Source organism: Anabrus simplex, chromosome 2, assembly GCF_040414725.1.
Source record: "Anabrus simplex isolate iqAnaSimp1 chromosome 2, ASM4041472v1, whole genome shotgun sequence".
Classification (NCBI taxonomy): domain Eukaryota; kingdom Metazoa; phylum Arthropoda; class Insecta; order Orthoptera; family Tettigoniidae; genus Anabrus; species Anabrus simplex.
Genome location: NC_090266.1, coordinates 858,272,431 through 858,289,467, shown reverse-complemented (window position 1 = coordinate 858,289,467; position 17,037 = coordinate 858,272,431). Strand labels below are relative to the sequence as shown.

The 17,037-nt window shown below is 41.7% G+C and overlaps 1 protein-coding gene across 1 annotated transcript in view; it reads left to right on the top strand.

The window, feature by feature from the left end:
• Vps13D (vacuolar protein sorting 13D) overlaps positions 1–17,037 on the top strand; it is an 866,734-nt gene that overhangs the window by 455,672 nt on the left and 394,025 nt on the right. Inside the window, 1 exon segment of the mRNA XM_068226303.1 lies at positions 12,956–13,077. Within this exon segment, the coding sequence (XP_068082404.1) occupies positions 12,956–13,077 (122 nt within the window).

The window sequence follows — 17,037 nt, the reverse complement described above, 5'->3', positions numbered from 1 at the left end:
GTTGGACCTTCTGTGGGTGGGAGAGGCTGAATACATCCACCGGTAATCCCTGCCTGTCATAGAAGGCGACTTAAAGGGTCATGTGGCCATGGTCCCCTCTTTATTTTTTATTTTTTTTCCGAGGATCAGATGTAGACCATTTCAAAATTTTGATGTGCGTGCTGCCCGGAGATAGGCCTCTTACTTGTGCGATTACACCCAAAAGCCTGCAATTGCCCACCCAGGAACATTGCGGGTGGGAGCGCCATGTACCTTAGCAGTAGTATCCGCCTGACAACACAGGTCCCCACACAGCCGAATGCCAGAAGGACATATTATTATTAATTATTTTTTATTTTTTTCTCTATATTTAGTGCTCTGTACACGCTATGGGGTACATACTATTGCGGGTGACTAGAGGAAGGGAGTCCATAGTGCTCATTGCCTCAGTCATCCTGTATTAGGCATCGTCCAACATCCGAGCCCGGGCAGTACCTGCTATGACCAGGTGGGTATTGCCTTGGCTGCTTGGTTCGGCTACAGAGACCTCTGATCGGAGTGGGTGGCATTCGGGGAGGAAGTTTTCGGGCATGGCTTCCAAACGGTCGCCCCTCTCAAGGTGGTCACACACCTAAGTCTTTAACTGTTGCTTCCCTGAGAGGTTCAACTCCCTGGGAACATGTGCAGCGTGAAGTAATGGAATCCAGCTTCCCTAGTTTCTGGTCACTACCAGAACCGATGGGCATGATTTTAAGCTGGTAAAGTCGATCCTGTTTAGTAGACACATTGAAGGCGTCTACGGCGAACTTGAGGACCTCAAGAAAATGCGCAATGGTAGTTTGCTTATGAAGACTCGTACAGCACTGCTAGCTGATCAGTTGCTTAAGTGCGACCACTTTGGCGAAATCCCCGTCAAAGTGCAGGAGCATAAGTCCTTGAATCTGGTTCGCGGAGTCATCTTTCATCGCGACATTATTTTGAACACTGACGATGAGTTGATGGAAGACATAAAGAACCGTGGTGTGACGCACGTCCGGCGCATTACGTGCAAGGTCAACGGTGAAGACGTTGCCACAGGTGCCTTCATAATCTCTTTCAAGTTGTCAGTGTTACCAGAGAAAGTCAAGGTAACAACTTATCGTTGCGATGTGAGGCCGTACATCCCGCCTCGTCTGCGATGCTATCAATGCCAGCGATTCGGACATATAATACCTCGCTGTTCAAATCAGTCTGTATGTGGTACATGTGGACAAGTAGGTCATGGTGCGGAGGAGTGCACAACCCCGTACAAGTGCACTAACTGCTCCGGTTTTCATTGTCCTCGGGATCGGAACAGTCAGACATATCTGAATGAGAAGAAGATCCAGGAGATCAAGACCCTGGATGGTCTTTCCTACCAGGAAGCGCACCGTAAGTTTAATTCTATGAATACAGCTGCCCGTACACTCGACTGTAGTATGGTAGCTCAGAGTCTCCCAGGTTTGTCATTTACTACATCGTTACCTGTGCTGATCGCTGTACCCAAGGCGACTGTTGCTGCTCCCAGCAACGTCGCAAAGAGTAAAAGCTCGAATGTGGGGACCACCCCACCTTCGACCAACCGGAAGTTTGTGCCGGCTGGCAATTCTCAGCTGGCACAGCAAGAGGGGAAGGCTAAGTCTCCCCTCCCTAAGCGGTTGACGAAAGCATGCTCCAGCCGGCGGAGGCGGCATCATCGACCAGGGCTGGGAAACCATCTCCCAGCCCGTCTAAACCAGATAAAAAGAAGGCAGCAAAGAAGAGCGCCCTTGCTGAGCACTCTCGCACTTCCCCTGCAAAGGAGAAGTCATGCCCCTCATCTGGGGGGTATGAGTTTGTGTCAGGAGTTACTCCTGCTCCAAAACCTGTGTGCTCTCCTCGTAGGGGCCTGCTCGCCCCCGAAAAGCGTCGAAGTTCTGGGCGGCATCCCCACGTCTGTTGATGGCGGGATGGATGTCGCGCTGTCCTCTACATCTATGGATGTAGATGTTGATAGTGTTTACGCTTGTGAGCTTTTTGTCGCTCATAACCTAACACTCCTTTTATAATCCACACTATGGCACTGGAATTGTAACGGTTATGACAGGCATCTTGCTGAGTTCCATCAGCTCATTAGTGAGTACACAACGAGTATAGTCTGTATTCAGGAGACCAACTTCAGACCTGGTCATCATACGGTCTTGAGAAATTTCAGACTATACTTGACAGAACGATACTATGCTCAGCGGGCTTCCGGTGGTGTTGGCATTTTTGTACGTTCTGATACCTACAGCAAAGAGGTCCCATTAAGAACCCCGCTTGAGGCTGTAGCTGTTCGCATTCCGTTGCCTGTCGTAGCAACAGTGTGTAATATTTATTTTCCACCAGGCCAGCATGTTAACATATATGATGTCGCTGATCTTATAGATCAGCTCCCACCTCCCTTCCTCTTATTGGGAGATTTTAACGCCCATCTCCCCATATGGGGCTCTGAGATGCCTTGCCCCCAGGGAAGAGAGCTGGAAACATTAGTAACAGAGCTGGATTTATGTATTTTGAACACAGGGGAACCAACTAACTTTAGTGTACGTTACGGCACATATTCCCGCATAGACGTAAGTCTATGCAGCTGAACGTTTTTACTTTGTTGAAACATAAATCCGTCGAGGCTCCCCCTCGATGGATTCTTAAACATGCTGATTGGCTAAAGTACACATCACTAGCTGTCTTTAATGACGGTATCAGGCGGACCGGCGGCGAGGAAATAACTTACATCACCCAAGTTATTCTTGCTGCTGCTGAGGAGTCCATTCCGTTCTTCTCGGGGACTCCTCGTTGAAAACTCGTTCCTTGGTGGAACGATGAAATAGCAGCAGCCATCAAAGAACGCCGTCGCGCTCATAAGCTTTACCGTAGACAGCCTACTGTGCCCAACTTGGTAACATTTAAGAAACTCCGTGCTCAGGCCCAAGTTCTTATTCGACAAAGTAAGAAGGCTTCATGGGAGAGATATGTGTCGCCTATGACGTCACATACTCCATCATCTCAAGTGTGGACTAAGCTTCGACGGATTTCGGGTATCCAAGGATCATCTCCTGTACTGGGAATTTCCATTGCTGCAGTGTCGCCACTGACCATCTCGTTATTGCTAACCATCTAGCTAGTCATTTCGCGGATGTATCTGGCTCCAGGAATTGCCATCCTAATTTCCTCGCTCTGAGGCGGGGGGCAGAACGTCATCACCTTAGTTTTGCCACCCAAGCTTCAGAGGACTACAACGTGCCCTTTACGGAGTGGGAACTCCGCAGTTGGCGCTTTTCAAGAACACGTCTCCTGGACCGGACAACATCCATAACCAGGTGTTGAAACACCTTAGTGATGATAGTCTACTATATCTCCTTCGTGTGTTCAGCCGAATCAGGATAGAGGGTGATTTTCCATCTCAGTGGCGAGAGGGCATAGTCATTCCTGTCCTCAAGCCTGACAAAGATCCTAAGTATGCAGGAAGTTACAGACCAATTTGTCTTACAAGCTGCCTGTGTAAGCTATTTGAGAGGACGGTAAATCGCCGACTCTGAGTACCAGTGTGGTTTTCGAGCCACTCGATCCACCACTGACCACTTGGTATGCCTGGAGAGCTCTATCCAGGATGCGTTTCTCCGCAAACAACACGTGGTAGCTGTTTTCTTTGATTTGGAGAAGGCCTACGACACCACTTGGCGATATGGCATCCTTTCAGTCCTGCATCAGTGGAGATTCCGAGGTAACTTGCCGGTATTTATTGCGAATTTTTTGTCCCTCCGTCTATTCCGTGTCCGAGTAGGGAGGACTTATTCGCAATACCACGTTCAAGAAAATGGAGTCTCACAGGGATCGGTCCTTAGTGTCATTCTGTTCGCGATTGCCATAAACGGTATTGTCGCTGCTGCTGGTCCAGCAGTAATACCGTCTTTATATGTGGACGATTTTGCTCTGCACTATAGCTCGTGCAGTATGGCAGTCGCAGAGCGACAGTTACAGCAAGCTGTTAGGAGGGTGGAGCAGTGAACCTTAGAACATGGCTTTCGGTTTTCTGCCGCAAAGACCTCTGTTGTCCACTTTTGTCGTTAACGTACTCTTCACCCCCATCCTGAGTTTTATTTAGGAAATGTTGTTCTTCCAGTTGTTGACACTTACCGATTTCTTAGGCTCCTTTTTGACAGTAAATTATCATGGGAGCCACACGTGCGGCAGTTAAAAGTGCAATGCACTAAGAGGCTAAATATAATGAATTTTCTTAGCAGCACTTCTTGGGGGGCTGATCGCGCGGTGCTCCTACAATTCTATAGGGTACACATTTTATCTTGGCTAGACTACGGCAGTGCAGCATATGGCTCAGCAAGACCAAGCGTTCTTGCGAAGCTGAACAGCATCCACCACGGCGGCGTTAGGTTGGCGACGGAAGCTTTTCGTCCTGCTCACTGAGTCTGGTGTGCCGCCTTTACACCTGAGGCGCCAGCAAATGCTTTTTTCGTATGCTGCAAATTTGCGACAGATGCCACTTCATCCAAGCTATCCTTGCGTGTTCGACAATGGCAATCGTTTGCTGTACGCTGCTTGCCCTCGAGCGACGCGGCCGGTTGGGATACGCTTGGATAACAGTTACGAATTGTTTGACATACCTTCGGTTCCTTGCCTTGTCAGACAACCAAGTGGGATACCTCCATGGGTAGTACGATGACCTGAAATAATCCTGGATTTGCACACTGGCCCAAAAGGAAACACGACCCCTCTATTTATCGGAGGCTCTTCCTGTCCGTTGTTGGCCGCTATCCAGGTTCATTAGTCGTCTACACAGATGGTTCAAGGACAGAAACAAAGGTGGGCTGTGCGTTCATCGTCAACAATGAGAGGTTTCTTTTCGCCCTCCCGGAAACCTGTAGTGTGTACACAGCAGAGCTCTATGCTATCTGTGAAGCTCTGAGGTATGCACTGTCCAATGGACGCCGACACTTTCTTCTGTGTACTGATTCCTTGAGCTCGCTACAGTCTATTGATACTTGTTTCCCTCGACACCCTCTGGTGCAGCAGGTCCAGGACCTGCTGGCCGGCTGTTTGGATGCCGGCACCAGAATCACTTTTACGTGGCTCCCAAGCCACATGGGTGTAAAGGGAGATGAATTAGCAGATGCGGCTGCCAAGGAGGCAGTTACACTGCCCCTGTTGCCTTTCAAGGTTCCAGCAAGTGATATTCGCTCTCAGCTGAGACATCTGGTTATGTCCCATTGGGAGATGGAGTGGCAGGCCATTCCTCTTGCAAATAAGCTGAGAGCGATAAAAGGTACAACGAAGGTATGGAAGACTTCCCTTCGGGCTTCGCGGAGGGAAGCTGTGGTAATATGTCATCTTTGGATCGGCCACGGAATCCTGACTCACTCCTATCTATTGAAAGGAGAACCCCCTCTGGTGTGTACTTGCGGCGATCGTCTTACCGCGGTACACATCCTTACAGAGTGTGTGGACCTGGTCGATCTTTGCTGTAGTCTTAACCTCCCGAGTACCATCTCCCTTATCCTGCGTGATGATGAGCAGTCAGCAGACCTCGTCATCTGCTTTATGAGGGATAGTGGTCTGTTTTATCGTGTATAATGATGTCTATTGTGCTAGTCTATTGTGTCAATTGCACTTTTATCGTATTGACTTCATTTTAGTTTGTGTTGCGCATTTTAATGTGTTATTGTAACGTCTAATGTAAATTATGTATATACATTTTTACTACCAGGCAATGCCTTATTCCTTTGTCTCCTATATTTTCTCTTATTTTATTAGAAAATAAGGCATTGCGAATTAGATCCACTGCTGTTTTAATCCAATACTCATTTTCTCATCACCTTTTTTTTTAAAAACTCTTGTCAGTGGATACATTTTAAAATTTTAAATATCATGTATCATGTCGTCCATCTCGTTCCATTAGGGGCCGATGACCTTCGGTGTTAGGCCCCGTAAAACAACAAGCATCATCATCATCATCATCATCATCACAACCTGACAAGTATATGATAAACTCCACTTGCCCATATCCAATAAATAACATTTCCACTTGGCCTACCTGATCAAGAGATCCTTTGCACACAGCTGTAGCTCTGTCCAATCCATGACCAGGTCTTGAAGCCACTGTTCTGTTATAATACTGTTTTGCCCAGACCATACAAATTCGATGGCATTGAAAAATGAGTGGTATGGAGGAAATCGTAGGACAGTATGGCCTTCATTGTGCAGCATCTCGTCACAATGTACCTGGTTTTAAAGAAACAGAGATATTGTTATGCATACATGAAAGTCAACAACATGAAAGTAAACATCGTCGTCTAAACTTATGTTTAGATGCTTCTGTACCTCTTTAAGTGACTTCGATTCATATGACACAACCTTTGCAGCTCATCTTTTGTAGCATTTACTGGTGGAGAAACTCCATTCTGCCTTAACCATGACTGTAAATTAAAGGAAAAATAAAAAGTAATTTCTGTAACATCATTAAATATCATTCAGTAGAAGGAAATATTTAATGAATTATAATTACCACGAATTGATCCTTCCTCTATTTCGTTATTGGTTGATGCTCATCAAGCTTACAGTGATATGGTGCATTATCTATTACAATAACGCAGGGTCCTATATTTCTTAATCTTACGATTAATTGTGTTTCCACCCACATCTGAAATTTCTCACTGTTCATAGCACCAAGATAATCTTGATTTCTCTTCATGTTTGTGGCAAATATCAAATCAGCACCTGTAAGAATTTCAAGTTTTAGTATTAAGTTACTTCTTCTAAAAAGTATTCCCTAAAAATATGAGATCACCCCTCTTCAGGGATAGGCCTATTAATTGACACAAATTGTGATTTCTGTTGAATGTTACAAAAAGATGTCTGATTTTGAGTGAAACCAACTACTATGTAGCAAAGTCACCTGATGAGGAAGTCAATGAATTGCTACTTACACTACTTTATCCTAACATCTCTCATGAATGTATTTTCATTAGTAGGTCTATATCTGGATTAGATGTCCATGATCACTTGCATTAATGATATAAGTATAAACACCCATTTTAATACCTTAGAACAAATGTAATTGTAAATGTAAATGTATCCACTAATATTATATGAAAATACACTGGGGAAGTTTTGATTGAAGTACCTCTCTAAAGTTAATCATTGGCCTAAAGTGAATACCTGCAAGTCTTTTTAATAAGCAAGAGATCCCTTAACAGTGGAGAAGTCAAAATCAAGAACCAGATACAGAACCCAATGAGCGGTAAGTTATAATGCCACTTCCGATCTAGTGCCAGTCAATTTCAATCAGTCACCACTGATCTGCACTTAGGTCAGTCGCCCAGGTGGCAGATGTAGTTTCAGGGATAGGCCTAGTCTTTTCTTCAATAATTGCAAAGAATTTGGAAATTTATTGATCATCTCCCTTGGTAAATGATTCCAATCCCTAACTTCCTTCTTAAAAACCAAATATTTGCCCCAGTTTTCATCCTCAACTTTATCATTGCACTGTGATCTTACCTATTTTTAAAATACCACTGAAATATATTCGTCTACCAATGTCATTCCACACCACCTCTCCACTGACAGCTTGGAACATACCACTTAGTCCAGCAACTCGTCTCCTTTCACCCAAGTCTTCCCAGCCCAAACTCGACAAAATTTTTGTAACACTACTCTTTTGTCAGAAATCACCCACAACAAATCATGCTTCTTTCTTTTGAACTTTTCCAATTCTCAAATCAAGTAATCCTAGTGAGGGTCCCATACACAGGAACTGTACTCAAGTAGGGGTCTTATCAGAGGCTTATGTGCCCTCCCCTTTACATCCATACAACAAACCATAAATACCCTCATAACTATGTAAAGCGAGATCACCTCACTATAATAAAATGAAGTAAAATAAAGTAAGAACATACCAGGTACAAAGCCATCTTTCATTCCAGCATGTACAATAACCATCTTCCTCCCTCAGACACAGGTCAACGAATTACTCCTTGAATATCATGTCCAGATTTGTGTGGTTTATTCCAGGAGTATGTGGGTGACCCTGAAAGAGAAATGCACATTTGAAACCAAAGACACCTGATGAAGATAAATTATTCTATGATTTTTATATAAAATATAATAACAACATATATATTCACCATTCATAAAAATCCAAGTCTCATCTAAGAAAACAAAATGTTTTGGTTTCTCACTGTCCTTATTACGCAATGTATTCCCTCAGAAAACAGGATCTCTTAAAACAAAAGTATTCATTTTCTCTGACATACGTATAGGGATCCCCTTTACTCCACACAAATCCCATGGCCTTCAAAATTCTTCTTAATGATGTTTCTGAGCCCTTGTACAAATACGTGTCATAATTTTCTTTCATGTGGCCGAAAACCTTTCTTACAGTTACTACTTCTTCTGTGGGAAGAAAAAAGAGAGTTACAAGGGGCTCAAAAGAGCTATATGTCAATACATGGACAAAATATTTCTGGGAGGTTATCTCACCTGCGTGCCAATTTCTATAAATAATGTTGCAATAGATTCCTTGTGAAGTTACCTTACCTTTATGTAATTTATCATAAATAAACCTTGCTATCGCTTCATGAGAAAAAAAACTGTCTATGCCGGTCACTGGATGTTCACGCTTCCGGCGTTTACCTGGGGTAGAAAATTCAACTCCCTTCTTGACATTTCCTATTACTTTTTGGATTAAACCGAAACTACGCTGTAAGAATACAGACAAGGAAATATATTACATACACATATGCTGTAAGTGAACATGAAAACACAAAGGTTAAGTCTACAAACCGTATCAAAGTCGACACAAGACATGGTATACATGATCAGGTTAGGTTAGGTCCAGAATGAAATACTGCTCCATTTCAACTGATTGCCATTATGTCAGAAACTTATCAAAGAAACAAGATAAAAACAAACACTTACCCCAGTTAATTTTGAAACTCTTGCCATTAGGTCTGTATCACTATGACTGATACCTTCTTCATCGTCTTTGTGTGTCAATTGCTCGTAGCAATGTATAAGCATTTCTTGACCTGATTTTTGTAAAGGACGTAACGTTGCTTTCCTTTTTGGAGGAATTCTTGCAGATTTTTCTTCCATCTTGGACATCCCAATCGAATTCTGTACGTAAGTACGGGACAAAATAGGAACGTAATTAATAAAATGTTGTGTTCATCATTTCACACAAACTATGTTATTAAATGCATTATCCGAACATGCCACAATTTTACTTACCTGGTATTAGCCAAATAGATTTACAATCCCACAGAAAAAGAAAATATGCTTTAAATATTCTTGCAAATGTATCACTAGTGACTTTAACAGTAATGCAGTGGCAATACGCAATTCAAGCTAGAACAGTGACTGAACGTTGCCAACGTGCCAAATTAACGGTAAATGTAAGACGTTGTATCGGCAAGTAGGGTCCCTAAACTGTATGGGTACCGACACTGAAAAGTAACTACAAAATACCCAACAGCAAGAAAAGTAACTATAAATCACTACCTTAACATTACAGGGGAGAAAATGTAAGGTTGCACCCTTAGTGTATGGCCTCACGTGGGGAGGACTACACTCGCTTCGGATTGTATTATCAGGTGCATATGATGTCATGGTAATCTCGTGGAGTTGGTATTTATAGGAAGATTATTCTCAAATATTTTCATTGATATTAGATCTATCAGAGAGCCTCCGTGGCTCAGGCGGCAGCACGTCGGCCTCTCGCCGCTGGATACCGTGGTTCAAATCCCGGTCGCTCCATGTGAGATTTGTGCTGGACAAAGCGGAGCCAGGACAGGTTTTTCTCCGGGTACTCTGGGTTTTCCTGTCATTTTTCATTCCAGCAACACTCTTCATTCTCATTTCATAGCATCTATCAGTCATTAATAAATCACATTGGGAGTGGCAACCCCATCGTACTAATAGCCTATATATGGTTCATTCATTCCATCCCTGACCCGGTCAATGACTGGAAAACAGGTTGTAGGTTTTCATTTTCATTAGGCCGGGCTGAGTGGCTCAGACGGTTAAGGCGCTGGCCTTCTAACCCCAACTTGGCAGGTTCGATCCTGGCTCAGTCCGGTGGTATTTGAAGGTGCTCAAATACGACAGCCCCATGTCGGTAGATTTACTGGCACGTAAAAGAACTCCTGCGGGACTAAATTCCGGCACCTCGGCGTCTCCGAAGACCTTAAAAAGTAGTTAGTGGGACGTAAAACAAATAACATTATTATTATCATTTTCATTAGGTCTATCAGAAGACTGGATATAACAAACGTTCAAGAATACATTATTTCCGGTCCTTTATGCCATGTGCGTATTTATCATACAACGGATAATAACACCGATGATTATAAAAAATTGGATTTTTAGTCCAGTGCCCGTGGGGCATGTCGTGCATGTCACTTCAAGGTGGGTAACGGGAAAACTAAGGAGCCATTTTACTGTTTTTGGTAGGGTAGATATTAAAGGAGGTATCATCAGTGTTGGAGCGCCACTTAAATGGTCAGAGATACCATATGCAACCTGAGAACCACGGAGAATTTTGCACAACTTCGCACCAGGAACTGTACCATTCAATGAATTTGGAAATCGTTTTCATTCTCTCTCAGATTTGTTCAGCGTCGTCATATTTTCATTTCTGCCCTGTGCCGTCTTAGGAAAATATCATTTTAACATATTGCATTAAATGTGTGAATCGAGCCAGGTTACTTTGCATAAATTCCTGAAGGAACATGTAATCCACTGCAAATTCCCATGCGAAGAACGGGTACAAATGCTAGTAATAATAACAGACGCCAAGCTCAGACCCTACTGCACCATCATTTGACTGAAGACCGTCCTTGCAGTGAACAGAAAAGGCCTTATTGAGAAACTTGAGATGAAAGAAACAAAGAATTTCAGGCATATCTTGGGCCCGATCAAAGACAACAGTGATTACAGAAGTCTGCATAACCACCAGTTGTATTTCCACGTGGAAAAGGTAACCGATATGATGTGGAAGAGGATTGCTTTCTGTGGTCACTTGACAAGAATGAGCCCTGCAAGGCTAACCAAGCAGATTCTTCTCCTATTTCCAGGATAAGAAGACACAAGGGGCCTATTTTGTGAGATAGAAAAAAGATCTACAAGAGATGGACATTACGCATGATGCTATCCAGGAGCACAACCCACTTTAAAAAAAACTTCAAGACGACAAGATTGAAGTGTGGCAGTAACCATGACAAATCTTTCCAAGAAAAGCAGAAGCTGAAAATTGAAGGTGTGAACCAAAGTGACAAAGGAACAACACCAGCATCAAGTGCGGGAGTAGGGATGTCCTTGGTCACGAATTCTCTCAGGTAAACAACATTTTATTTGTTTTAACTTAACTGTTTAAAATTTATACTTTACTCCAGGTGATTGGCAAGAAAAATCATAAAATAAAATATTGGTCATTTTTGAAAACCCTAGCAACCCCTAGTGAGTTTGTTTGAGAGGTAGAAGTAAATGCACACTTGTAAAGTTGTAAAGCAGGTATAATAAGCAAGCAAATAAATTCTCCTTTGCACATATGCAATGCTGTGCATTTAAAGGTTAAGCAAATTTAGCTTCTGGAATGCAGGAGTTACATGATGAAATTTTGGAATGTTCATTATGAAGCGGATGCAAGCATTCTGAGCTCTCTGAAGTCCATTAGAGAGGGCGCCACTTAGTCTGCCATATACGTCGTCACAATATTCAGTCATTATTAGCTATTGAACCAATAGCTTTCTGACCTTGAAAGGAAGTAAATTTTCATTCTTTTAAGTGAGTTATGGAGAAAAATACTCGGCATACAGCTGTTATATGTTCTGTCCAGTCAAGGTTTTTGTCCAGTATTAATCTGAAATCCAGTATTAACCCTAATCCTAACTGCGAGACACATGTTTGAGACATCAGACATGCTCACTCAGGTTATTTAAAGGAGAGACATTAAAATGATGCCGACAGCCGACGTGCCATATTGAGTAATACAAACTGTGGTTCTGTTGGTAGAAATTGTACTTTGCTGTAAGTTGGCCATGGAGAACAGAAAGAGGAAACGTTACATGCTGGACAAGAATGTAAAATGTATATGAAAAGCAGACAGTAATCCACATAAAACTAAAATTGAAATAGCTGGGATTTACGAATTGCTCAAACCACACCTTGCACAGTTATTAGTAGTCATCAGATTTACAGTGTATGCTGTATAAATCACCAGTATAAGCTTGCAACTATGCTGCAAAAAGTGGTGAAATATACACTTAAGTGTGCACTTATATTCATGCTCTTAAACACTTCTATGGAATTCAAACGTACAATTCCTCTACTGGACTCATGTGATTGATCCACACAAATATATAAAATCATGATCATGAATAAAAAACTGAATGGAATACAAGAGGTCACACTTTAGTTACACCTGCGGCTTTTCCACCAGTACAAATAATCTGTGCATAGTTGGTGAAATGTGTCAATCTACCAGTATTCACTGTAAAAACATGTACACGTCTCCTAGATAAGACACAGTGTGTTAATCAATAAACATGATAAATCATAATTACAGTAATAAAGTTGTAAGAAAGCCATTAAAATAAAACACAAACATGAAGAAACACACTTACATAAACATTCCTCTTTTCCTGTCCATAATTTGCTTTGCAGTACACTAAAACAATCTTCTTCAAGTTTCCTGGTATAAAATGTGGCATTTGTGTGTTATCTACATCTATGGATGTGGCTGGACAGTACTTGAATTCAGGAGTAAGTGTAGGTATTAAACATTCTGGTAGATCCACATTATCGGTACCAGCCAAAATGTCTTTTGTCAGTTTGCAGCCTGTATGATAATGCATAATTTCACAAACAGTGACTAATGGTAGCATGTGCCTTCCTTCACACTGTTGCTAATTCTCAGTTTCTGTTGCAGACGATACCATGGTTATTCCAAATTCACAATTTTACTAAAAGATATGCGTCTCATGGTTATTCTGGATTGGTGGGAGGCTGTCAGAAATTTCATCATGGAGCAGGGGTATGGACCAAATAACGGTTAGTACTCATAAATCCTTTTATTCATCAACTTTGAAAATTATCTCATGTTTCTTCTGTTGGAAGAAAATTATGTGTGTATCTGGGAAATTGCAAACTATCACCCTCATGATCTGTATAGATTTTTTTTTTTTACTAGAACTTTTGAAAGAAAATTTCAAACAAGATCCAGTGTCATATATTGAATTGTATATTGAATATGACTGGGAGAGTTGACTGTGCGGTTAGGGGCGCGCGGCTGTGAGCTTGCATCCGGGGGATAGTGGGTTCAAATCCTACTGTCGGCAGCCCTGAAAATGGTTTTCTGTGGTTTTTCCAATTTCACACCAGGCAAATGCTGGGGCTGTACCTTAATTAAGGCCACGGCCGCTTCCTTCCAACTCCTAGGTCTTTCCCATCCCATCGTCGCCATAAGACCTATCTGTGTCGATGCGACGTAAAGCCACTAGCAAAAAAAATTGAATATGACATCAAAAGTATTTTAGCCATAACCCTTTTTAAGTGTCAGCAATTTTTTAAACAGAAATTTGATAGTTTCACCCATCCCCCCACCTTTTCCACAACACATTCCTTTAGTTTGAGCTAAGTTAATTATTTTTAAGGTTCCTTAAATGTCTTTTTATGATTAAGAAGAGATGAATTTGTCCTTACTCTTCGTAATTATTGCACCTAAACATGATGTAGCTGATGTCTAGTCACTAGACAAAACATGTACTACATTTTTTTAAGTTTGCTTAACACGTTCCGTGCGGTTCGGGTCACCATGTGCCCCGAAACATGTTACTCTTCTCCGTCGGTGTGAACTTCCCAGAATTGCGAAGTGAGTAACTACGTCCTAGTTACGAATTTCCGTTAACTAATGGCAACGTAGTGTTCCAATTGAAGTAAAGGATCGAGGCATACTGCTAGTTTTGATCGGCCCACCGGTGACCCGAAGGAAGTTTTTTCATCTTCCATTCATATCGCTTCGGGTCACCCTGAGTCCCGATTGTTGTCTGACCTATATTTTTACGCGGGAATCGCTTAGCGCGGTTACGGTGAATGAAGCCTAGAGTGTTGCTTCCCGCAGATGGTAGATTGTTGTTTAAGGAGTACCACCCTTCTGATATCTGCTTTCTACATTGCCTATAGAGGTTACTGGAGTAGTTATTGATATATTTATTATCTTCCGAATATAATATTTACAAGCAATTTCACGTCCTTTTTAGGTATGGAGTTTTCACATTCTGACACACCGGTGGAACGGAAAAGAAAGAGGGTTAGGACAGCACTGGGGTAGGCTTATATCACGTTCCGTGTGGTTCGAGTCACCATGTGCCCCGAAATACAGTATGTTACTCTTATCCGTCGGTGCAAACTTCTCACAATTGCGAAGTGAGTAACTACGTCCTAGTTACGAATTTCCGTTAACTAATCGACAACATATTGTTCCAATGGAAGTAAAGGATCGAGGCATACTACTAGTTCTGATCGGCCCACCGGTGACCCAATTATTTCCGCGGTCATTTCTGTTTCACGCAATTGTTGAATAGGAACACTGTCGCACAGGTAAATACGCTGGAATGTCTCCTCAACAATAACGCACACAACAAGTGCACATGCATGGTTTAGGATTCATACTAGGGAGTAAACAAAGTCAAATTCGTCAGGTCACCGGTGACCCGAACCGATAATAACTAAAGGCAGCATCGGGTCACCGGTGGGCCGATACGACGTGACATTAAGTCATCAAAATTCACAGCCGCAGGGAACGTGTTAAGGCAAATAAATAGTATCGATTAGGTGGAATCATTGATTTATTTCTCTCAGTTGATCCGGGGAATGACTGTAAGGGTATGCAGAACAGGAGGTGAGTTCTTGCCTTCTCCTCTAAAGTACAGTTACCACCAAACAAGAGTTTATAGCAAACTCAAGCATGGTGTTCAGAGCAAGCTGACAGGAAGGACTCGCTCAAGGGATGTGTGCTGAGCTACCTGGCGGGAGACAGCCTCTTTTTCCCATCTTCGTCCTATAAGTCCCGGTCATTAGTAGAACTTGGTACTTGTACAAGTGAGATTCGTGATTTGTTTGCCATGCTCAGTAATTGTGATTATAAAGTAAGAATTATCCATCATGATTAAGTACACCATTAAGCAATGAGTGTTTAATGCTGAAACATATCTTTTTCTTTTTAAGAAATTGTATAATAGGTTTGTGCATAAGTATTGAAAATTATTTCTGGAAAGTTCTGTAACAAGAAAACCATATGTTCATGCTTTGTTTCAAAAGTGACAAAGAACTGAATCTGTCTTAAGCAAAAAGAGGCATTATAAAAGGAGGGGTCCTAACGGACAAAAAATTTGAAGATATGCAAGCCTAATTTCAGGTTAGCCCTCATAAACCATCTTAACAGTTTAGCACAGGAGTATCGTATCTCGCCCATCTTAGTGCTGAGAATACTTAATTTTTTTATTTTTTATTTATTTTTTATTATTTTTTTCCCTATAAGGTTTCTATAGTGCACAAGTGAAATTTTGTGAATCCTATCGCTCGTGTTGACTCCTGCTGGTGCTACAATCAATGCATGGTGAAGATATAGATCCTCCGCTTTTGATTATGTCTGACAAAGCTGGGATTCACCTTAGTGTGTATGTTAATTCTCAGAACACTCAACACTGGGACACTGAAAGTCCCTGCATGATACGTGATGTACCTCTTCATGACACGAAAACGGGTGTTTGGTGTGCAGTTAGTGAACTAAGAATAATTGGACCCATATTGTTTGTGAAACTTTGACCTACGATCAATACTTGTACACTATTTTGTATCCCTTCTTTAACATGTTAACTGAAGAAGGGAGAGATTAGGCATACTTTCAGCAAGATGGTGTTATGGCCCACACTGCTTAATATTCTGTGGCTGCAATATGAAGTGTGTTCGGTGAGTGGATAAATAGTAGGGGTTTATGGCCAGCTCCGTATGTGTGACTTCTATTTGTGGGGAAATTGAAACAGAAAATCTATCGGAACAATCCACGTACAGCTGATACCTTGGAAAATGAAATTAGGAGCGTGATAGGAGAAATAACAGAAGACAAATTACGATCCGTGTCACAGAATTTCTTCAAGGAAAATGAAAATCATTTTCAACAGCTGCTATGACATTATGGTAAGAAAAAAGAAATCATTGCCTGCTTTTCATTTCTTTTCTTTGTTTAATGATAATAAGGCTGTGTTCTAATTGCTTCTTGTTGGAGAAAATAGTGACTGTCTGCAGCGAGAAGGACTGGTAGAATTCTGGAGGAATACAACCTGTCCCCGTCATTTCACTGTGCATGCCTCTCCAGTTTGCTGTAATCTCTAGTTTGGTGGTCACTGTATAGTTTACTAGTCATATTTTAGGATAATGTATTTTTGGAAATTTGCTAAACCTTGTCTGATGCATGAAGGGAAATTTGTATGTTTAAATAAATTTTTAGATTAGCTTCTTATTTATTCTGAATATCCCAACAAGAGTTAAATTGTATATGCAACTAGGTAGAATTTAGGTGTCAGTGATAGGAGATAAAGACATGAGTAATTTTTCAGCTCAATTGGATTTGCAAGTTGTGGGGTTTATCATAATGACATGACAAACACAGTTGAAACTTTAAATACATATACTAACTGGCAAAAGAAGTGGATTATTTCTAATTTCCTTAAATGTTGTATTTATGTATCTGAGTTTTTTATTGACTACACAACACATCGCATTGTGTGTGCTGTCTGCATATTATTGTCATCATCAAAGTCCTTTTTGCAATATTTTATGACAATTAAAATAATTGGATTGGATTTAAAGGAGCAGTGGCTTATCTTCATTCATGAACATTCACTGACCACTTTCCTCACATTAGTAGTGTGTGTTTCCACACCTAGCGAGGATGACAGCCTCACTCCACCGCAGCATGTACCCACAACATTCTGCATTGTTTGCTGAGGG